Here is a 24,186-nt window from a genome sequence, read left to right as displayed (position 1 = left end):
AACTTATATAATTAGCAATTGAACATGAAAAAGTATACAAAATGCTTTTGAAAGATAAGAGTTCTAAAATTGCAATCACATCAAGCGGGGATGAAGGAGATTTCAAAGCTTTTAGTACGTACATTTGTACGTACAACTTACATTTGTAAAAAAATTGCTAAAGTCCCTAACGTAACTTTTACATCCACGCCGTGTTTTTCTTGTTACAACGCTGTGTATGAGCAAATGTAATTAACCTATATTTTTGTTTTGAATATTTTAATGTTAAAAAAAGGAACAACATAAAAGATTTGTGCAGTTCTAACAATTGTTTTAAAACGAGCGGATAGCACTTGATTTTTTTTAAAACAATAGGATTGCACTGATTAAGTATTATTGTAGAGACTTAGCACATACATACATATTGCTTTTCTTCGTAACTTTTGTATTTATTTGGTGCAAAGAATTTATCTTGTCGGGAAGAAGATTGTTGCTATCCACAATCATTTGTTGTTATCCACAATCGTTTGTAAAAGCTGACTGAAACTTGATTAACTGATTCAAAACTAATTGAAAATGTAATAAAGTTTTGTTATACGAATTTAAATTCCTCAAGTAATAAATTTGGCGAATCATTTATTTTTAATATTCCTTATAACAGCTAATTAGTCATTTTGAAAAACAAATTAAAAAACGAGAACTAGACAAAATAAATAATTGAATCTATCGATGGGATAAAAATGTAAGTAAGGAATGTCACGTATTTATACTCCTTGGATATTTTACACTACAGCAACTACATTACAGTGTGGTTCTTCTTTACACTTTATATTTTACTCTGTAATGACTCTTAATTTTCATAGAAAAAAAGAAACTTGGTGATAAGGCAAAGTTGTTTGGCAAATTCATATATTTATTATACGAATTTCATGTTGTAAATACTCTTAAACGGCGAAATAGGTATGAAAAACTAAAACATCAAGGAGCATCATTATAATGGGTGTGTGGGTGGGGGGTTTCTATTTTATCAAAAATATTATAAATCGTCGTTTTCTTTTGATACATGAAATATGAAAGTATCTATTTTTAAAAATAAGCGACTGAACTAGTCTAGTTCTAACCGCATACCTTAAAACGTATCAAAAAATATACAAATAACATGACATTAACAATTTTAATGTTTTTTCTAATTTTCTAAATTTTTATGTGATTACATCTAAACTCTTAATTGAGCAAGGTAAAATTTAAGATTTTTTTTTGTTTACGAATTGAATCGATGTAAACAAAAACGTTCTAAGTCATAAAAACTATTTAATGACTTAGAACGTTTTTGTTTACATCGATTCAATTAATAATGATTATTAAATGCGATAATTAACTCTCGGTTGGTTTATTGCGAAATATTTGGTTGGTTTATTGCGTTAAAATTTTTCGGTTCTCTAATAAGACACCAGCTAAATTCTCTTTGCGGACTTTGTAGTAAACATGAAATTTATTTGGAACAGCATCTCTAAGTTTGATACATGAAGGAGAAACTCAGACAACAATACTGTTAACGAGAGTGTATTTTTCTTTTTAGAATAGCAATGTTTCCTGGTCGAACTTTTCACCTATCTAATTATTGTAAACATGTCCAGTTGTCTAAAAGTAAAAGTCTTAGTATTTTCCGAAACTTCTGCAGCACTGGAGGAGGTGGGAGCTTGTACTTTGTTTGCAAGTGCCTTATTTTGAAATTGTTTTTGTTTACAAATGCCTTTAAAATTTACTATTGAAAATATTTTTACTGAAATTATTGCAGTAAACTTACAGTGGATACTATGAGGCTAGTTGTTTTATCACAACATAAGTAAATTTGATTTTTACTTGAAATTTTACTTGATTTTTACTTGAAAAAAAATATTTTTACTGAAATTATTGCAGTAAACTTACAGTGGATACTATGAGGCTAGTTGTTTTATCACAACATAAGTAAATTTGATTTTTGACTTGAAAGCAAGTTTATTAATTTTTTTTTTATTATTATTCTAACTGGTTACTTTTGTTATTAAATTTTTTTTATTATTAATTACTTTTTAGTTCTACTTTCTTTTTCATACAAAAAAGCAATCTTTTTGATAAAGATTACTTTTTTGTATGAAAGTAAATTTTTGAAATCCCTAATATTTGATAATCCCTAATATGACATATAAACATGAAATTTTTGTTATCAATAAAATATATATGCCTTGTTCTTTTTTAAAGTTTTTTCTGAACTAAGTAAGTCTATGTGTCTTGTTCTTTTGTAAAGTTTTTTTTTTATCTGAACTCACTTATAACATAACTAAAGTTATGCTATAAGTGAGTTCAGATAAAAAGCAGAAGTTTTATCCAATAGCACTATAATAATGCAGTAAGAAACATTTTCTCTTTAAATCTATGTATTCCATGCTATGTAGGCAAATTTATTTAAGTAGAGTTTTTACATTTGGTAATTATTGAAAAAACTGCGAAAATATTTTAACTTATTTTTCCCTTTTTAAGTTGATTTTATTTCTTCTGAGTTTAGATGTAAAAAGTGTACCTGAGGCCAAGCCAGTAGAAGTGAAAGTAAGTAGAAGCAAAGTCTTTATAAAATAGTTAAGCTTTATGTTATAGATTAGCTGCATCAACTTTAAGTTGAGAAAACCAAGTTCTAAAATTCATAATCTTTTTTGGTACCTTATTTAAATGTATATTTATGAATTTACAGTTCATAAGAATCTTTTAAGAATATTTATGTTCATTTAATGCACTAAATAAAGCTTATGTTTGGACAGTTCAAACCCTGTATTCTTAGACTTAGTTGCTATAAGTTTGTCTATTATAGTCTTATCTACTATAAACTTAGCTACTATAAACTCAGCTACTATAAACTCAGCTACTATAATAAAAAAAGCCAACATACTTCTGTTGCTGTCATAATTATTCATCTTTTTTGTCATTTGTTGCAGCTGAAATAACAGATATCTTTTTTTTTTTAAATAAAAGCTGTAAAAAGATAGGTGTATAAAAAAATTTTTTTAAAACAGTGAATGTATTTTTCCAAATCCCTGTTTTAAAAATGTTTTGACTTTTTGTAGGAGACGATAGGATTTATTGGACTTGGGAATATGGGAAGTCGCATGAGCGCAAACTTGTTAAAGAAAGGTTATAACCTTGTTGTTTTTGATGTTTATCCAGAGTCTATGGAAGGTTTAAAAACGCTTGGAGCAGCAGTTGCAACATCACCATATGATGTTGCACAGCAAGTAAAAAAAGTCATTACAATGTTGCCTTCAAGGTATGTCACTGAACTCAAACCAGTGTTAATGTTAAATTTTTACTGTGCTTGATCATTCATTTAGGCTTGAAACAATCATTTACATAATGTTACCTTTAGCTACCTTTATATCTTTATATATCTTTATATCTTATATCTATATCTACCTTTAGCTAACATTATATAAATGATTGTTTCAAGCCTAAATGAAGTAAATGATAAGTTAATAGTAATAAGTATTAATTGTAATAGAAATATGTAAAGCCTAAATTAGATTAAAATTGTAATATTAAGTTAAATGATTAATATTATTATCAAAAACTTGATAATAAAAAAATTATTACTGTTTTTTGTACATTTACTTTTAATAAAAAAGCTTGGAAAAAATTTTAAAGTTACTAAAGTTATTGATTGGAAAAATTTTAATTTAAATGTTCTGTTGTTTTTTTGTTTTTTTTGTTGTTATTAACTTATGATAAAGTTTACATAAAAAAGTATTATTCTAATATTGCTGGGTATATTTTGGGGTGAGCTACTATTTAACAATTTACACAAGAAAATTATTAAAATGTGTTTAGGGTCATTTCCATACCTAATGTGAATTTACACTTATTGTAGGTTTCCAAAATTCAACAGAAATTATCTAACAAGTTGTTATTTGTTTTTTACATTTGTATAAAACACAAATGTATGAACAACATAGCCATGCACTTCCATTTGAATACTGCAATGTATTTTTACTTTTATGAATACAGCAGATATATTAGATCCTCACTTAAAAATCCTTTTTTTTTTTTTTTAAGTAATAACATTTAGAGAGTTCTCAAGCAAGTTTAGCAAATTTGAAAGGATTATGTAAAAGTTTTTTTCTAAATTGAACTTAATAAGGTAAATAAACCATGAATTACTTTTAATATTAACAAAACTGCTCATCGTTATAGTATAAATGTAGTATTTTTGAATGTGCGATAAGTATGAACTAAAAATATGTGATTCCCATACTTATCATATGTCCAATAAATGATCCATGTATCCCTTTTAACTGTTAAAATAATAATGAATATTGTATCTAAAATGGCACCACAAAAGATAAGATGAAAGCTGGTGACTGAAAACAAAGTCTTCAGTATACAGATAATCAATTATGAAATGCTCTTAATGCTGTTTAAAAAAATATAATTTTGTAAAATGGAATAATTCTTGTTGCTTTGTTCCCAAATGCAACACATCTTGCAGCTACTCAGTTTTTGGCAAAAAAAATCAAAAGTGGTTTTAAAAAGACTGGAATCTTTCCATTTGATACAAATAATGTTGACTACACAAAAATTGCTCAAAGATTAGTTGTGCCAATTGTAATTGGCGCTCCAACTCCTTATTTAGAGCAGAACCTTTCAAATGTGACTTTATTATCTTCTTCTCACATAGTTTTTATTGAATCGTACATTGATCCAAGTCTTCTAGAGCAGTTTTAAAAAGCTGACAATCACTCAGGTTGGGAAGGTGATCTTGAATACTTGTAGCTATTTCATTTTTGAAAAAGAGCCTTATCTAAGACAAAATCATAATTGCATCTCATGATGTATAACAGAATATTTAAAAATAATAACCAAGTTGAAATGTAGAAAATGTGCAAATTATAGCCAATGTGGAAATGTTAAGTATAATATTGTAGCGGTAAAGGTACTAAAAACATCTTGTTTCAGTTTAAAAACAGCAACAGAAATTGTGAATATAGTTGAATATGTTTTAAAATGGCCAAAACAACCAGTCCAAATACCCGAGCACAAAATAGAATGTTTACCCTCAGTTGTGACATGTGAAATGTAGCACCAAATACAAAACAAAAAGTTACAAATACATTAGGTTTTCATTTAAAACCATAAGTCCATTATAAATCAGACACAAGAGCAGACTAAGATATACAATAAGTGTTAACACTATATGTGATAGTTGTGAAACACATACGATAAGACTATAAAACTTTGTTTTAAAAGTTTGATCAAAATTAGTACGTAAATGATTTAAGTTTCAGGCTGAGAAAAAATTCTTAACAAAATTTTAAAATATTATATTTGTGGTTTCAAAAATTTTATTAATACTTTTGTAATTCTTTAATAATCTAATATATCATAATAACTTTTGTTAAACTCACGGTTGGTGTGGAAACAATCCTACTTGTGTTATGTTTGACTCAATCATTTCATTTTTTTAACAGTCAAAGTATCGATAAAATTTTTTTCAAATGAATTTAGAAATTTATAAAAATTATTTGCTCTCCACCAAATTAACAAAAATTTTTAATAAATTTTTAGCCCAGATGTAAAAGAAGTTTATGCTGGTAAAAGTGGGATACTTAGGTATACATGTTTTTCTTTGCTTTCTTTTCTTGGAAAAGTCTTTTTACAGTGTTGTTATCTTCATATAATATTTACATTAAAATGTTTATACTAAAACTTGTTTTTAAAACTTAAAATTTTTTGCCTAATACAAATCTATCATCCCAACTCTTTCTATACCTAGTGGTGCACAAAATGGTAGCATTTTTATTGATAGCAGTACAATTGATCCATCAGTTTCAAAAGATATGTCCAAATTGGCTGCAAGTATAAACTGTTCATACATGGATGCACCAGTGTCTGGAGGTAAATTCATTCAAACAAAAAAAAAATTTTCCCAAAATACTTTCACTCGTAAAAATGATGATTGAACTTGGAACTTTCTTGACAATATCTTTCTGAACAAGTGCAGCAGTTTTTTCTTAAATTTTTCTTTATGCATAAATTGCCTGCTTTTTGAAATACAAGTTTTTTTAAATTTTCTTTATAAGCTTTAGATGAATGAAGTTCTGTAAGTTTAGTTTTGTTTTTTCTTCTGTATTTTAAATAGGAGTTAATGCAGCAAAAGAAGGAACTTTAACCTTCATGGTTGGAGGAAAAGTTGAGGATTTTAACATTGTAGAAAAATTACTTTCAGCCATGGCTAAAAATGTTGTACACTGCGGAAGCATAGGAACTGGTCAGGTGAGTCTCCCACAACATCATACCAAAGACCTTCCTAACAATTATTTTTTTATGTCTCATATAAAAATGTTTCTGTAATAAACTGTAGATTATTTAAAGTAGCATTAGTTGAATTAGGGATTGTAAACCAGGTTTTGGAATATATTCTATTGCAGCTAAATTTATCAGACTTTATTAGTTATTTTCACACCTTTTTTTGTACTTTTTTTTTTAGGCTGCCAAAATATGTAACAATATGCTGCTTGCCATTTCCATGATAGGTACTGCTGAAGTCATGAATCTAGGAACTAGGTTGGGCTTAGATAAAAAAATGTTAGCTCGCATCTTAAATATGAGTACCGGTAGGTGTTGGTCGAGCGAAATTTATAATCCATGTCCAGGAGTTATCGAAAATGTACCATCTAGTAATAATTATCAAGGCGGTTTTGGAGTTCAATTGATGGCAAAGGTAATCATAGCTGTTATCATTTACGTTTTAAGGATTTTATATTCTTTAAGTATTAGTTCTAAAGATTATTTATAAGGATTGTTTTTTTTATTATTATTATTCTTTTAAAAAAAGCTTTTTTATATTGCTTAAAAGACATTTCATGAAAATATTTCAGTTTAAAAATATCATCAAAGTAGATTTAAATATGGTAGATTTGCATAGGCATTTAGATAAGCGTGGTATGTATTTAAAGGACAATTTCTAACAATTTCAAAGATCACTGTTAAAATGTTTTTTTGGAACTCTAACTAGGAACTCTTATATGGTGAGTTTCACAGTTTCAAAAATAAAGATTTCCTTTTATTATAATTTGTACGATTGTATATATTGTTATATATTGTTAAATATATAATTTGTTATTAATTTGTACAATTGTATGAGTTAATATAACTGTAAGAGTCAAATTTGTTAAGGTTTCAATGATTACAGAAGATTTCAACTGCACGATCTCACTTAAATTACTTATCTTTAGGATCTTGGTCTTGCCCAAAACGCTGCTACGGCAACTCGCTCTCCTACACCCTTGGGGTCACTTGCCCACCAAACTTATCGTGTTATGTGCAATCGAGGTTACGGAAAATTAGATTTTTCATCGGTTTACAAGTTCTTAAGAGAAGACGACTAAAAATAATTTTGATATTATAATCTTTGTATAAATACGTATTATTATTTTATACGAAAGGTTTTTAATATAAAAAAAAAAAAAACAGATTTTGAAATGTTTTTTATTTTTCAAACTCATTGTACTTTAGTTTACATTGGTGTGCTTTCGTTTACATATTTTTTTATTATCGATTTCGTGTTTTTAACTTAATAGAAGACTGATGCTTTTCTTATGGTATGACTGCGATCCGTAAAATTTTTGTAAAGTTTTAAAATGTCGATGTTTGATGTTTGCGTTTTATTACATACATATATCTCTGTAGTTAGTCGCAAAAACGATTTATCTAAATTTTATATTTATTTAAAATTTATGTCAAATGACGACATCTTTGTAGAATTCGATTTTTTTTTTTTTTTTTTTTTTTTTTTTAATTTTCAACTTGACCTTGGTGAGAAAGGCACGAGTGTAAAATGAGTGGTATTTAATGGAGAATAAAATAAGATAAGATATCATAGTAAGTTAAATTTAGGATGGATGAAATATTTACGACGTAACAATAAATTGTTTTGTCTTTGACTATCTTGCGATTATAAATGGCAAGCGTGCAAAAAAAATGGAAGCACCAACAGCTTGAGCATTGATAAGATTGAACTCTTTAAACCTTTTCATTTACCAGAATGCTTTCATGTATCTAAATGAGATTTTAGCGTTAGGCTAAGCCAACTAATATTTCAAATCTAAATAAAAGGGTGGATATGGGTAGCTGGTATTTAAAATCTTTTTAATAAGAAACTATTCTGACTAATAATGGCACATAAACGTGGTAAGCTTGGAGCTTGCATGTCAAAACGACCAGTTTACACATAAAAATAAACATTTTTTCGAGAAATTAATGTGACTTTCTTCTTTCTGCTTTTTTTACGATAAAAAAGAAAGTCCGACCCTTAATAAAATATTTTATTGTTTTGAACCCCATATTCACAACAAAATCTAGATGAAGCATTGGATAAAAAGAGAAAGAAGACCACGACAATTTATGAAGCATTGAAGCATTTAAATTTTGTAAAATACCGAAAACAGCTCTTGCTCAGCGAACACAAGGTCGAATTAAGAATTTAATTGGGCGTCCAACAATTTTTTATAAATCCGCAGAGATTAAAATTAAAAATTGGCTACTTGATATGGCCGAATTTGGTATACCGGTTCGCAGAGTAACTTCTTTTTAACTGTAACGGTGTATCTGTTTTAGTACATGAAATGAATCTTGACCAAGAAGTAATCGGCACTCGTTGAGAACGCAATATTTTCAATAGGCATTTGACACATTCGATTTGAAAGGCTCAGACCAAAACACTGGGTGCTGATTTCCAAACAAGATATTAAAACGTGGCTCCGAAAATCAACAGATTTTACGGATAAAGATGGTTTGAGAATTCTTGACGAGTCATCTTTCGATCTATGTTCATCTGTTAAAAATGCAATTCGACAAAACGCAAGCGATTGTATAACACAACCGCAATTAGTGATAAAGAAAGTTTCTCGGTTTTGACAGCGGCAAATGCAAGTAATTTATTTGCACCACCTTTGGTTTTACATCCATATAAACGGCGAAGTCCACCAGAAATCGTAGCTGACTTTCCTAAAAATTGTGTTGAGGCAATTTCCTCAACATTACCAAAGATTACCAAATGTCCCAAACACTTTACGATTATTTTTCTGTACATTTCATTTTTTTTTTTTTAAAAAAAAAAAAATATTCCATTGCCAGTATATATTTTTTAATGGTCACAGATCACATTTGATTTCGGACGATTTTGACAAGAAAATGATTTTTCATCATTTTTTTTTTCTGCTTCCAAATTGCAACATTGCCAATTTGGAAATCGGCACAACCATCGATTTTTTTTTTATCTAAAAAAAAACAAAAAACATTTGGACTGACGTCTTTTACCAAAAAAAAGACATTTGCGCCCCCTGCTTCGCACTATAGTTCCCAAAACACAGGGAAACTCAACTTTAATACCAAATGAATTTAAATGCTGCGGTTTTCTTTTTTTTTTTTTACTAGAAAATTTGGATTTAACAAAAGTACTGCACAAGAAAGTGAAATCCAATCTAATCCAAAAAAATCCACCGAAATTCCGGTTATGGTAGAACTATTAAGTTCAATTTATAAGGCTAAAAATCTTTTAGAAACTGATATGACACATGAGCCATTATAATCTTTTAGAGCCCATCGTAATCTTATGTATCGGACAGATCCGATAGAACAAGAGGACTTTTTTTATACCTGGCAGAAGAGGGCGTAGATCCCACAACTCGAGAACAGAGCATGGATCAAGGAATACCAGTAGAGGAAATTTCAGTAAGTATTTACTTTACACAGGCAGAATTTACAATTGAAATTAATGATACAGCTTGAGCACCAGTTCAAGGACCTTTGCGAACGAATGACAGTGTTTTCAAGTTGGTATTCGTTGGTCCAGAAAAATTTTAGATTAAAAAAGTACCAAAACAAGCAACAAAGTTGTCATCAGTCATCACATCCGACGAATACAAGTTTAGCGGAGAAAAAGAGAACTAAAGAAAAATTAGAAAGACAGAGAACTAACAAAAAGCAAGAAAGAAAAAGAAAAAAAAGATGAAAAAGTATCCGAGAAACAAGTAAGAAAGTGAATTCAAATATTTAAAAGTAAAAACAAGAAAAAGCTGCTTAAAAAGTCTAAGACTAAGTAAAATTACTTCAAGCCAAAAGGAAAAGAGTTTTTGATTTTTATATTTTGTATAGAATTAATAAATTTCTTTAAAAAAAAAAAAAAAAAATGTATTTTAGTATATTAGTCATTTTAATATTCAATCAATATACAATACTAAACATTAGAACATTCTTTTTTACTTTTTAGGTATTTTCTTTTATTCCACACAAAGTTAATGTTTTTATCATTACTCGAACTCTATTTCAGCTTAAATTAACACTTTAGAAATGAATTCACGTCTAAAATAAGTTTAAAATGAGATTTTATTGATTATTTTACAAATCTATTCAAAAATAAGAACTTAAATTCATTATCTATAAGTATAAATTCGTTCTCATAAATTTATATCGAAAACTAGGACTTTCATGCCACGGTATATAGAGAAATTATCACGGAGAATCCCCGCTGTTCCGTTCCGCCGTTTCTAGAATTACTCTAAGAATCAATAAATCCTCATGTCAGACCAACCTTAGAGTTAACATCACCACAAAACCAGCAAAAGGTCCATCATGTCATCTTCAAAATTCATTAAGGTAAAACCTACAAGTTTTGAGTGATATGATAATTAAAGTTTAGTTCACTGTTTGATGTTAAGCTCGTGCCTTAGAAAGCTTTTTGTAGAAAAAAAAAAAAATCAAAACCTGAATAAAAGTTTAAAATAATTTTAATTTTTTTAAAATGCGTTTTTAAAATGAACAGAAGTCAGTGTTTATTTTTATTGATATTTTATGTAAATTAAAAAAAGTTAAAGAAGAAAAAGGTTTAAGAAAGTTAAAGAAGAAAAAGGTTAAGAATAATTTGTTTTATACGGCAAAGTTTTAAAATCCTTGATTTTATAGGAAATAGAAAAGCAGAAGCTACAATGTGACTTAAGTTTTTTTATTTCAAAAGTTTTATAAATTTTTCATTTCTATTATATGCTCTCAATAAGAATTTTTAAAATGATATAAATAGTTTCAGTAATGTTATCATGCAAGTGAATCAAAATATATAATTTTTTTAGATTGAAGATAATGGTCATTTTTATTCCACAGACCACTTCAGTCTTCCTCGTCATTATGAAGACTCAATTGAATCAATTCTTATTCCTCATGGACTGATTGCTGACAGGTTAGTTTTTTTGTGTCTCAGTTAAAAAATCAAATCAATGGTGTAACTAGGTAGGAACAAACAGCAGGTGGAAATATTATGATGGACCATAAAAACTACTTACGTTTTAATGCTTATGTTTTGTTACCTACCAATGACTCAAACTGTTTGAAGTTTTTTAAATGCATTTGCATCAAAAGAAAAAGTTTTTGAAAAATGTTTATGAGAAACATACTTTAGACATCTAATTCAGTCGACACATTGGCTGACCAATGACTGACACCTATATCCAATCTAATATATATATTTATATTAATTAGATTGGGTATACTTACATTAGGATGGTTTAGAAAAACCGTTTGCTTTTAAAACTGGTGGTTCTCCACAACAATATTTTTGTTCTATGCCTAATGAAAATTAATTCTTCCAAATAAAATATCAATATTTGGAGGTTGCTTTAGGTTTTTGATAGTAAAACTTTTCCATCGTCATTGAAGGCAAACAAAAACTTAATTAAAAAATATATTTTAGAATTGAACGCATGGCTCGAGACATCCATGAATGTTTTGAAGGAGAATCTATGACTTTACTTTGTATATTAAAAGGTGGCTTTCGGTTTTGCCAAGACCTTATGAACTACATAGGTGCTATAAACTGCAGTTCTGGTATGTTCTTGTTATTTTTCACTATTAAAATTTTTTTTACCAAGTTTTAGTTTTTCATATTAAGATTATATAAATTAGCACTATCTTTATGAGCATAGTTATACACTTAGTAAGTAGTACCACACCTTTAATAATTATCCTTCCATATAATTTATGTTAAATTTAAGTATGATGTAATGCCATTTAAATATTATGCAGACTAAAATAAGTTTTTGAGTTTCTATTTAGCCTTTTCAAGAATGTTTTTTTTAGTGTCAAGTAGCAAGATTTCCCTCACTTCTCTTATTCAACCTTTTTATTTTGAAAATCTCAACGAAACATATAACATCCTCTTTCTAGGAATTAAAGAAATTTTCAATATCTTTAACAAAATCTATCAAATTGATCTTATCAAAGTGCTGCTTAGTTCCTGGATATTATCTATTTATATTACCTTCACCTAATTAAAGAATTAATAATTAACATAAGTTTATAAATCCTATATATTCATATATTATAACTATATATAAATCCCAGAACCAATTCTAAAAGAGTGCAAAAAATACTTAATCTAAATTGTGTTTTGCTAAAAATCAAACCTCTAAAGCTGTAAATAGATTTTAAATGAATTGCAAAGTTAAAACCCAAATTTAAAATAATCAAATGTATAATAAATTTGCGTAGACAGCTTTTATTAAAAGTTTTAAAATACCACCAAACATGCAGCTTTTAGACAATCACATAATAATGACACTTTTGATTTGTATTCTTATGATCTACTTCTGATCTTCTAAATGGCCAATTGACAAGACGCTAGAATATGGTTTTCATTTCACTTTTGTAAATCCTTAAGTGTCAGAGTTTTTGGGTTATTAATGACCAGATGTTTACTTTTTTTAAAAGTAATATTTTTTAAATTTGAATTCAGGAAGATCGTTTCAAATTGGATTAGACTTCTTGAAATTAAAGAGTTACACAGTGAGTAGTTTTATCTTCCTGTTGTATATTGTATTCCCTTTACAGTCTAGGAAAGGAGTAATTTTAGTTGTACACTGTATAAATATGTGTGACAAAAATGTGAATCACACACAAACATCTTACATCTCAAATACAAAAACAGTTTTTCTGGAAGTTTTGTTAACAGTATTGTATGCCTTTGTTAATTACTACCATTTTTTAAGAAACAAATAAGTTGTTAAGTTAATTAGAAAATTTTGCACAATTTTCCGCAGTAACTAGTTCTGCTTTGAAATGTCTCAATTGTTGTAATATTGTTGTAAAGTTGTTGTACAGTTATTGAGCAATTGAGACATTTTACTTGAGTATGTCTCACTGCAGTTTTTATTTCATTAAAGAAATTCTTGAATAATTTATATTTTTAAAGCTAATTTATTATAACTTATTTTAATTTATTATAACGTACATTATAAAATCCTGAGATGTTTGTAGCTTAAAATTTATTCAAAATACAAACAAAATTATAGATTGACTTTAGCACTGAAAGGAAATAAAAAAGATGATTTTTTAATGTTATCATCAAAATAGTGCTTATTTAGTTTTTAAATCCTGCATTCAAATTTTTTTTAAAAAATCCTTGGTTATGAAAATAGAAACATATTTCAATTCACAGTGAAAGTTATGTTCTCTTGGATTGTGGATGTACCCAATAATTGTTGCTTTTTTTTTTAGTAAAACTAAGCGTTAACATTTTAAGAACTTTGATTCAATTCACTATATATCTTAGAATGAGGAAAGTGGCCAAATACAAATAACCGGCACCGATGGTTTAGAATCATTAAAAGGAAAAGTAATATTTTATTCCAATATTTTATTAAATTTTTTTAAGTAAAATATGTTTCAAGAAAAAAAAATCTATAAAAAGTTTTCTTTGTTTCTTTAGAATGTGTTGATTGTTGAGGTAAAAAAATGTCATGTTTTTTCTTACATATATTTTATAATTTATATATTTTCTGATATATTTTCTTATATATTTTCTGATATATTTTCTGATATATTTTCTTATATTTACATTTTTTAATTGTTGTTGTTGTTTAACATGAAAATTGCATCATGTAACTGCTGCTCGTTGCTGGAATTTTTGAAAAACAAAAACATTGAGCTTTTAAACTTGTCTTTTTCTAAACACAATGCCCTTTTTTTTTTTTTTTTTTGCTTAAAAGTGCAGTATATTTAGTATATTAAAAGCTATTTTTAGTACATCAAATTGAAATGAAAATTTTAATTCCTGGAAATACTAAAGTTTTTCTGTTTTTCTGTTATAGGATATAATAGATACAGGGAAAAGCATGGAAAAACTTCTAAAAACACTTGAAGTTTACCAACCTAAATCAGTAAAAGTTGCCAGGTAAATATTTCCGTCCAATATATAAGTGTGTTTTTTTAAAAATTGTCTTAAAAGCAAGTTTGAAAGGAATATTAAAAGAATCATAAAGAATATAAAACTTCTGTCAGATATAAAAACATGAAAAGTTAAATAAGGAATCAAGAATTAAATATATCTAAAAAACTAAATTTAAAAATTTTTTTTGTTTTCTTTATGGAGTTAGGGTTACTCTAGGTATAGAACTCTGGGTTACTTAAGATTGAGGTTTTAGAACTTTAATTGCATCTGCTCAAATTTTCTAATCAGATATATGCGTCTGTACATTCCTCTGTTGTGTATAACTATCTAAGAGTTTGCTCCTTTTTTATACAATTTAAGAGTCATAAATAAAATTTCATCATCTTAAAGTTTTAAATATATTATTTAGTTTGCTTCTGAAGAAAAGACCAGACAGCACTGGATATATACCTGATTGTAAGCTGTAGTTCTGGTTATTTTTTTTTTGAATGTTTTCTGTGGTGATAGCTTTAACTATTATATACTGTGAAGTTTCAAATGTTGTTTTGGTGATAAAATGATAGTTACTTTTTTTCTAGATGTTGGTTTTGAAATTCCAAACAAGTTTGTTATTGGTTATGCTTTGGTAGGTTTTTTTTCTGCTTTTCTTAGGTGAAAATATATAAAAACTTTAAGAATTAAAATTGGTTATTGCACATACTTTCGGTAAGCACACACTTCGGCCCATACACATTTTGCACATACTTTCATGCTTTCGGTTGTATCAATAACTCATACTTGTGCTCCTACCATGTTTACAAGAAGAAAAAAAACAACAACTGGAAAATTGGAAAACTGGAAGTTAAAATTTTAAGTTTTAAGTTTTCACCAAAGTAAAAATAATTTTGCTAAGTGATACAAAAAGATGATAGCAGCATTCAGTATGCAGTTAGATTCTGATTTAAATGGAATTTTTTTTTTTTTTTTTGAATTTACAAAATTCAAAAAATTTTGAAAAAGTATTTTTTAATCTTAAAGAATAATTTCTTTGTTAAATTTCAACCATTTTTAAAATTGTATTTGTTTTTTTGTCATAGCAAAAGTAAACTTAATTGTATCATATAAGTATTATTTAATTTGTATTATGCATTTCTCATATTTCACTTTTAACTATAGATATCATACCTAAAGCTTAATAGTTAATTCATATTTAAAACAAAAAACTGTTTTTTTTTAGGATTATAATGAATATTTCCGTGATCTGAATGTAAGTTCCATCTGTAAATATTTTTTTTGCTGTGTATAATTTCTTAGTTCATTCAAATAAAATTTTACATTAATAAAAATTTTAGCACATATGTGTTATCAATGATTTTGGCAAGAAAAAGTATGCAATATGATGTCTGGATCACCCACCAATCATTGGACAGTTTTCATCATAAAATATTGAATGGATCACACAATAGAGATGGTTTTCACTTGATAGCTTAAAAAATTTTTTAGAAAATTATTGCGTTGTTAATTTTAGATTTTAGAATAATTTATTACACTTTCAATCATCTTTCATTTTCTTGTGTTTTTTTTTATTTAAAAAAGGTTTGTGTTTTTTTTTCACACACTTTCATTTTCTTTATCAAGATTCTGATTTTTAAGGATTTTCTGGTTGTGAAAAATTTCTAAGAGTTCTACTTTTTAAACATGTATTTATGAAGATTTTTTAAGATTACATATAAATAGTTGTTTTTGTTTTTTTTATCTTTAAATAAATTTTTAAAAATTCCCAAATTATTTTATAACAACAGACTTGAATTTTGAATCTTCTCATTGGTTTCATTTTCAGTTTTTGATTTTAAATCAGAAATTGTTGAAATTTTAGGTAAAATTGATGACCTTTTGCATAAAACTTAGTCATTTTTAAATGAGAGAAGTTTTGTTTAGATTTTATAAGACATGATGTAAGTTATTCTAATTTTAAAAAAGTTTTTGAAAAGTTCCAATGGAGAAAAACAGTATCTGTCTTCAAGGTATCTTTAGAGAACTTTATGTCATTAAAGTATTCTTTTACTATTACAGTTGTGTTACTTGAGCTGTCAATCCTTTGAACCTTTTGCAGGATTTTACAGATACAGACTTTTATTACAGGGCGTTAAATATAGATCTATAAATTTCAATCCTATAAAATCTAAATATTCTCTGTAAATGCATAATACAGACCAATTTTGTTTACTTTGTGAGGTTGGCAAAAAAAAAAAATTGGGGGGTGGGGTAAATTTTTATTTTAGTAGCTAATAGCTACAAACTTGGACAATGTAAAAAAAAAAATGTAAACAACAATCAGTGAAGCGATCTGCTAGCATCAAATTAAATTATTTTAATAGTTTTCTGAATTAATCTTCCAACAAAGCAAAAAATGAAAAAGAAGAAGCAAAAAACAAAAAAGAAGTTCAATTGAAATTATTAATTATAAAGGGTAAGTTTGCTTAAATTTTTTTTCGTTATATTTCCTAAATCTCCAAATTCAGAAGGTTGCATTAGTAAACTGCAGCAGCATTAGCTAGTATGAAACTTATTCTGACACATAATTTTGTGGAGCCCCTGAATTCCATCACATCAAATTATACTTTTTTAACGAATGGCTCAAAAATACAGACTAACTGAGGTGTGTAAAATTTTTCTGTAAAATATCACTGTATTTACAGTTTTATAACTTTAATTTTTGCTTTTTTATTTGTACTGTAAATACAGGTCTGTAAAGTGTTTATAGGATTGACACGAGGTTAAAGGAATTAATTTCCTTTTAAAGTGTTTTTCACTTTTTCTGATAAATGGTCTAATGATGTTTGTAATTGAGCAACAACACTTTGTTGGCTCTTTCAATTTGAAACTGTAAAATGTAATTTGTACCTGTACTACTTATTATTTACTGTACTAAGTTTAGTTATAAATAAAATATCAGTGAGCTTTATGAGAACCATTAAAGGTTTAAATCTACTGCTGTTATAGGGTTGCCAGGGGTAGTTCGAACCCATGTTCCATCAGCTGAAGAAAATGGGAATGATGTTTTGTATTTTCATGGCAAAGAAATAAATCAAGTAGTGGTTTTATTTCCAGGAGATGTTCAGGTAAAAAAAAAAGTGATTTATTTTTTTACTTTTTTGTTGTAGTTGTTTAGCCTGATACATTTCTAGTTAATAAAAAGACTAGTTTTATTCATCACTAAAAATGATAGCTTTGTAATTCTATTACCTCTAGTCAGTGCTATGCCTAGAGCCCCTCACTCAACATACCCAGAAAATTAACAAGAAAAAATTGTTAACAACTGTTAACTCATTCTGACAAAGGTTATGATTTTCTGAAAATCACAAACAAGCAATTTTTTTAACTGGCATGAGGACCTTAAAAATGCTTTCAACTTTTTAGAGACAATCAGAAATAGCTTTTCAATTACTTTTAATTAAGATGTTTTCAATTATTTTCAATTACACTGGATGAATACACTTCTTTTGTAAAATGGAAGGTACATGAACGTTAATATTCATCTAAAAAATAAACACTTGAATTTGTATGAATGGAGGTTTCATGGTGGTTAAGTTTAAAAAACTGGTTTCAACTGAGCATCAAACTTGTTACACTCATGGAATGCATTTCAAAAGACTGCAAAAATCTTGAAATTTTCCAATGAATTTCGATGACTTAGAATTTATTCAATACGTGGTTCAGGAATCAATGAAATCAATGAAAATCCACTTTCACTTGAAGATAAATTCAAGGAAGTTAATTCTGCAAAAAAAATAGCTTCAAATTTCACACAATGATTTCAAAGTCATTTCAATAGAAATGTTTGTCTATGAAGCTACCCGAAAGTGAACTGCAAATCTTTAACTTTTGTTGGGCAAAAATCCCAACAAGTGTTAAATCTAGCAAGCTTTTCTGCTTTTGGATTTGTGACAAAAATTTTATCCATTTGATGTGTGACAACTTGGTGCACTTTGTTTCTTCAATGCTCATTTTTTGATAAAAAAAAAAAAAAAAAAACATTTCTGCTGTTTGTGCTGGGCAATCTAGAAATTACAAAAACATACTGATTCTATGCTTTCATCAACCTGGTCTTTTTTTTGCTACAAGGCAAGTTTAGCAGTGGACTTTACACAATCAAATCTCTGAGAAATTCCATCAATTTTTACACAAAGTGAAAATGTTATTGCATGTAATAAAGAGAGAAGCCACAGTACCAAGTTTCAAAAATTTTGGACAAGAAGAAGAAATTAATTTCAATTTTTAATCAATTACAAAATTGGGTTTAAAAGAATTTCAAGTGATTTTAATTCTGCATTTGCACTTTTATTTGCAACAACACAATTTTAAAAAAGTGATTTCACAGTATCCACCTACTGTGTGATATCATTTCTAATATATAAAGAGAATAACTTTTAAAGATTTTAAACAAATGTTCATGTGGATTTCTTGAAGACATCTTGATGTTTATATAATAATTTTACATTTTAAAAAATTTCTTTTTTTTTATATATGTTTTCATGCTGAGGCAACGAATAGAAATTTAATATACTTTTACAATCTTTTATCAAGTTTCAAAAGTAGAAAAATACATTTTTTTCATCTAAGTTTGTAAAATGTTTAATTGAGGAAAACTCCAGACTTATTCCGTTAATTCTTTTTCAGATAATTGCCCAAATTTAAAATATGCTTATTGTTTATTAATGCTTGTTTATCTAACTGTAGCTAATTCCTTAGACTAAAAACTTATAGCACATCAAACTTGGTTTTAGTTTTCAAACTTTTAGTTGTAAGCAGTGTTCTTAGGATTAAGGCTCAAATTTTAAATAAATCTTATGAAAGCCTAAAATATGACATAAAATATGAGTAATAGCAAGAATAAATGTGCAAGTAGTAGTAATTTTTGCGTTATTATAACGTGATCTCTAACTCTGAACCATGATGCAAAGTTGTCAGGAAGTTATCATGCGCTAGACAAAAATAAACCAACCATTAATGACGTTTGATAATGTGACCACTTGAACTAAACACAGAAATAATTGATATTATCAATTTATTTTTTTATTATCAAAGGATTTCGGAGAAAAGATGCAGGTGCACAGGGACAATTATGTATGGATAGACTATAGTTTGGAGAACACAACAAAGATCCTCTACAATCATTTTCAATTAGCTCTAATTGTTGTTATTCGAGCCAGCAGGCTCTATCTCAACACGTTTGCTAGTTACAAGAATTTTGTTGATGGAAATCTATTTGGAGTACCAAATTATTCAAGTGATTCTATGAAAGCTATCTCCAGACTACGTATTATACTCGAGGCTCTGTTTAAAGGTTCTGATTTCATCTGTTTTTATTTAAAAAGCATTCTTTTTTTTTTACACTTGAATTCTAACTTTAATATTTCCTAAAAAAAGGTAAATGTTATTTTAAAGTGCGTTTGTTATTTTAATAAGACCAAGTTCAGTTTAATTTTTTACTCAACTATTGAATTATGAAAAAGAAGCAAACGTTTTTTTTTTTTTTTATCATTTCGCAATTCGTGATAAAAGCAGCAAAAGATTTAATTGACTTCAATATGAAGGCAATTTTTTATTTTAATTCAATATTAAAAGGCAATAAAATTAGTATACAAATTTTCTTGATTTAATTTGTTTAAAAATTAACCAAGAACTTTTACAAAATCGGTTTAAATGTTCTTTTAATGTTTTAGAAGTTGCTAATGGAGAATATGAATCATTATTAAACAACCTGCCAGTTGATGTACTGGGATTCAGCAAAGGCTGCGTGGTACTTAATCAAATGCTATACGAACTTCCGTTGTTGGAAGCAGCACAACCATTAAAAGAATTGTTTTCGCGAGTAAACGCTTTCCATTGGCTGGACTCGGGTAATTGTGGTCAATCAGGTGCCTATGTTCTTAACGAATTGCATTTGAAATATGCCTCACGTATGATTCCAATGGTTTTTGTGTACAGTACACCGTATCAAATTAAGGACAAAGCTAGACCGTGGATTTCTGTAGAAAGAGAAAAGTTCGTTCAATTAATGAAAAAAAACACAGCGTCTTTAAGAGAAGCGTTTTATTTTATGGACAGTCCACCGTCGCTGAACAATCATTTTCTACTTCTAAAAGAGTTTTCGTATAATGGCTAACTCAAGCCCTTTAAGTAAATAACATAATTAAAATAATATCGATATATAGTATCGATGACTGAAATAATATTCAAGAACGAAATTTTTCTATCAGTAATGTTATCAATTTGACCTTTTAATTAATTATCAGGTTAATATGAGTTACTGAGAAACTATTTGTTTATATTATAACACCTGTTCGAACGTTTTTAAAAGATGTTTAAATGTAAATATATTTTTGTTATGTAGAGTTTGCTGCAACTAAATGGTAATATTAAGAATGTATTTTTAGACAAATAGAAATGCAATCATGGTGGGCTCTGTTTCTGGTTCTTCACACTTCAATATTTTGTTCTTCAAAATGCAATAAAGACGCTTGCAAAAAACCCGAAGGTTCGCGTCGGGCTTTAATTTATTGCGCTGGTGTAGTTTTAGGCAAGGAACTTGATGCAGTAGGGTATGTAAAAAAGTTATATCACGCTGAAGTAGAGAATGTTCTTGTGGTAGTCAGTTTTCCGCGCTTCGATTTTCTAAAGGAGGATTTTTTACATGGTTTGACAATGCTTGCGGCGTTTCAGGGCAACCCGAATGTGGTAGAGTTGATTGGTTATTGTAATCGTTGGGAAGACTTACAGGTATTGTAGAGTGTTCTTTCTGCCTATTATTTAAATTTTCTACCCATAATTTAAATTTCTAACTTTCACTCAAATTTTAATAAATATAAATATTAAATTTCTACTTATAATTTAAATTTCTATTTATAAATACAAACATAGTAAATATTAAATTTTTACTTGTAAATTCAAATATTAACAAATGTAAATTTCTACTTATAAATTCAAATATTTATGACAATAAAAGTTTGTCTTAAATAAGTTAAGTAAATCTTATGTTTGAGTTATGACTGAGGTTATAATATGAAGTCTCAAACTTTTATTGATTCATTTTGATAATTTATTTCGTGTAGTTAATCACAAAATATTTGAGGCACGGTTCTCCTGAAAATCTTGATAAAGTTCTATCAGACTTACGGTTAACCTCTGAAGTCGAGTTTCAGGTGAGATTGAGTATGGTTTTAGACTATGTATCTATTATCGCTTTCTTGCACGACAGCCCTCTTGGTACAAGGGTTATGTGCGATAGCAACAGCTTGAACAAAACGTTGTCCCAATATTTGATAACAGATGAACTGCGTTTAGTGGTCAACGATCTCGATGCTCTTCCTCAGGTAAATGAAGGTAATCAATATAAAATCAAGTGTGGGAATCGCCAACTCTTTGGTGATTTTGTTGCACCAGAACAGTTATGGCCTCACTTAGACAGACCCTTTAACAATAGCGAGATGGAAGGTTACAGTGAAAAAATTGACATATGGAAAATCCCATCTGTTTTGCTGAATCTTCTTGGAACTAGTATTTATTCCACGCAACTGAAACTTCGATTGTTCAGTTTATTTTCTCGTTGTCGGTCGATTGATCCAGCTAAGCGACCGAGTGCTAAAGAAGTTCTTGATGAGATCAAAGTGCTCTCTGCTAGAGAAACAAATTTTAAAGTTGAGTTTTGAGTTTTCTGAGCTACAACTTAATGCAGTATGATAAGAAATCTTTCAATAAAAACAGTGCTAAGTCAGACTACATACTTTTAGAGTTATCTCTAACAGCAAAAATGATTCAAGAACGAAAGTTATATTTGATACTTGAATTGACAGGTTACAGAGGCGTATTTTGGGTATGAAGTGTTGAGAAATCTAAGAGTTTCTCATTGGTATTATCTGTTTATGACTAAATATGATTTGGAAATTAAGGTCCTTAAGGATTTTTGTGCAAAAGTTAGACGCCACTTACCATATGCTTTGAAAATAAGTAATCTTTCCCCTCCGTTAGGCTTCACCACTGCACAATTGATGTAATATCATTCATGTAGTATGTTCAGGATGGGGATATTAAGTTTAGGTTTCTTGAGAATTTAACGACGAAGAGTTTGATAAAAGGGAGCAAGCTTCTGAAGAGTTCAAGTTTTTATTTTGGTTCTAGAAACTTTCTCTAATAATAGTTTCTTTGTAAAAAAAAAAAAAAAAACTTAATGGATTAAACATGGAAAACATTTGGCGAGATAATCCTTATAACAGAAAAATCCAACCGTTATATTTTCAGCAATTCTAAAAAAGAAAGTTTTATAATAACCTAGCCTGAGAAAAAGTAATCCAGCAATGTGATTGTCCGCCGTGCAACTATAGAAATCTGCTCCTATTAATTAAATATTTTAATATGCTGTGAAAGACATTTTTTTTGCCCAATTGAAGCTTGCAGATTATAAGCAAACAAAGGTTATTTCTGATCTGCAGGAGAGAGCAATAATGCTATACGGTATTATCAGTTCAACAGAGTTCAAGGAAGTGCACCGCAAGGTTACACAAAACATTGTGCAATAATTACATCTACTTATAACCTCTTGTTTTCAAGAAACAAAAAGTTGTCTAGAAAAGCAAAATCTCCTTTTCACAAATAATGTAATTTATTAACATGGCTTACACTTTAATTACAATATTTTATGCGACGTGAAGTTTTGATCCGACGGATAATTGAGATCATCTGATAATTCTTTTCATTAAAATAAAAAAAAGGCAGAAAAACGTTCAGTTAGAAATTTGTTTTTTTAAACAATGGAAATGTTTCTGTTGGCTCTTTTTATTTTTGGGGGAAAAACTGAAAGTAAACCCATTGGTTGTAAGCCTACACTGGTATCAGTTTTTCTAAATATTCCGAACTGCGAGAAGAAAGAAATTCGCGTTTACGGTTGCCAAGGGACATGCGAGTCTAGTTCTTACATGACGCTTGACAAGATTCAACAGACCGGCTCATGCTGCAAACCAAATAAAATCAGAAACTTTGAAGTTGCTATAAACTGCTCTGCATCAGAGAATAAAATCGAGCACGTAAAGTTAACCTCTGCAGTGAGCTGCTCGTGCGTTAAACAAAATTCTGCAAAACAGAACAAATGATAAATGTAAAGGAGAATGTCTCGAAACATTTAAACTAATTCCCAGGTGATCTTCAAAACCTCAAATGTTTCAAACAGTTTTGGAATGGGATCTGTGGTATGATTAAAATTGACTGTGTGTACAAAAACATTTTGTAAGTTGATGATTTATATCATCAAGAGATGTTTATATCATCAAGAGATGTGTATATATGTAGATATACAAATGTAAATACGAGATTTTATATTTATTATAAAAACTTTAAATTAGAAAGAATGGTTTGTTTTTCTATACGGTACATTATGTTAAATGTAAACAGGACCTTCACGTTCTGTCAAAGTAATAATGATAATAACCGTATGGTCTCTTAAAGACGTTAATTAAATACGCTACAAAAAATACAAAAGTTTAATAAAAAGTGCGGTGATCGACAATTTTTTTCAACATATAAAGCGTATGTTAAGGTAATTAACTTTTGTGTTGATGACATTTTGTATGAATCGTTGGTGAAAAAAAAACAAACTTTCGATGCCATAAACATTCATATTTACATAAAATGATATTGACACGCATGACAGCTATTTAGGGAATCCTGCATTGAATAGTTGAATTGATTCAAAAAAGTCAAATAGTTTTTGTTATCAACTATTTGTAAAGTCATTTAGAAACGTTTTGGGTGCAGGAACGTGATTTTTAAGTGATTTACAACTATTTACAACTATTTACAACTCTTGCGTCAGTACTCTTTGTCTTGTACGACGATTATCCCTCATGCAAATTCGTTTAGTGCAACCGTTACACGTGGCGCGCCGCCTTTAAATAATTTATAAAAATTATGTAACTGTTATTCAACAAATA

The 24,186-nt window shown here is 28.3% G+C and overlaps 4 protein-coding genes across 7 annotated transcripts; all 4 read left to right on the top strand.

Moving 5' to 3' along the window:
* Window positions 1–1,451: 1,451 nt before the first annotated feature.
* LOC145190735 (3-hydroxyisobutyrate dehydrogenase, mitochondrial-like) lies at window positions 1,452–7,561 on the top strand. 2 transcript variants are annotated; one of them, XM_090091369.1, is made up of 8 exons: window positions 1,452–1,671; window positions 2,525–2,565; window positions 3,078–3,277; window positions 5,569–5,613; window positions 5,777–5,898; window positions 6,143–6,276; window positions 6,491–6,724; window positions 7,239–7,561. In XM_090091369.1, the coding sequence occupies exons 1-8, from the start codon at window positions 1,566–1,568 to the stop codon at window positions 7,389–7,391; spliced, it is 1,035 nt and encodes a 344-aa protein (XP_089947495.1). In that variant the 5' UTR covers window positions 1,452–1,565; the 3' UTR covers window positions 7,392–7,561. The 2 variants fall into 2 exon arrangements, with proteins under 2 accessions (XP_089947495.1, XP_089947496.1); XM_090091370.1 differs by lacking the exon at window positions 7,239–7,561 and adding an exon at window positions 6,929–7,032.
* Window positions 7,562–10,529: 2,968 nt separating this feature from the next.
* Window positions 10,530–15,938, top strand: LOC145190140 (hypoxanthine-guanine phosphoribosyltransferase-like). The gene is made up of 11 exons (XM_090090579.1): window positions 10,530–10,659; window positions 11,130–11,236; window positions 11,747–11,880; window positions 12,788–12,837; window positions 13,604–13,666; window positions 13,760–13,777; window positions 14,142–14,224; window positions 14,631–14,677; window positions 14,800–14,846; window positions 15,438–15,467; window positions 15,553–15,938. The coding sequence occupies exons 1-11, from the start codon at window positions 10,636–10,638 to the stop codon at window positions 15,598–15,600; spliced, it is 651 nt and encodes a 216-aa protein (XP_089946705.1). The 5' UTR covers window positions 10,530–10,635; the 3' UTR covers window positions 15,601–15,938.
* Window positions 15,939–16,071: 133 nt separating this feature from the next.
* Window positions 16,072–20,540, top strand: LOC145190739 (mitochondrial protein C2orf69 homolog). The gene is made up of 4 exons (XM_090090578.1): window positions 16,072–16,224; window positions 17,204–17,322; window positions 19,289–19,547; window positions 19,927–20,540. Exons 1-4 carry the CDS (start codon window positions 16,197–16,199, stop codon window positions 20,367–20,369), a joined length of 849 nt encoding a protein of 282 aa, XP_089946704.1. The 5' UTR covers window positions 16,072–16,196; the 3' UTR covers window positions 20,370–20,540.
* On the top strand, window positions 19,927–23,601 carry LOC145190738 (protein O-mannose kinase-like). Of its 3 annotated transcripts, none has more exons than XM_080067623.2 (3): window positions 19,927–20,499; window positions 20,641–20,983; window positions 21,316–23,601. In XM_080067623.2, the coding sequence occupies exons 2-3, from the start codon at window positions 20,651–20,653 to the stop codon at window positions 21,910–21,912; spliced, it is 930 nt and encodes a 309-aa protein (XP_079923749.2). In that variant the 5' UTR covers window positions 19,927–20,499; window positions 20,641–20,650; the 3' UTR covers window positions 21,913–23,601. The 3 variants fall into 3 exon arrangements, with proteins under 3 accessions (XP_079923749.2, XP_089946703.1, XP_089946702.1); XM_090090577.1 differs by having other exon boundaries at window positions 20,243–20,383; XM_090090576.1 differs by lacking the exon at window positions 19,927–20,499 and having other exon boundaries at window positions 20,599–20,983.
* The last annotated feature ends 585 nt before the right edge of the window (window positions 23,602–24,186 follow it).

Source organism: Hydra viridissima, unplaced genomic scaffold, assembly GCF_058129835.1.
Source record: "Hydra viridissima isolate aposymbiotic clone 2 unplaced genomic scaffold, HvirCarnegie_v1 scaffold_6, whole genome shotgun sequence".
Classification (NCBI taxonomy): Eukaryota; Metazoa; Cnidaria; class Hydrozoa; order Anthoathecata; family Hydridae; genus Hydra; species Hydra viridissima.
This window is presented reverse-complemented; position numbering and strand designations above follow the sequence as displayed.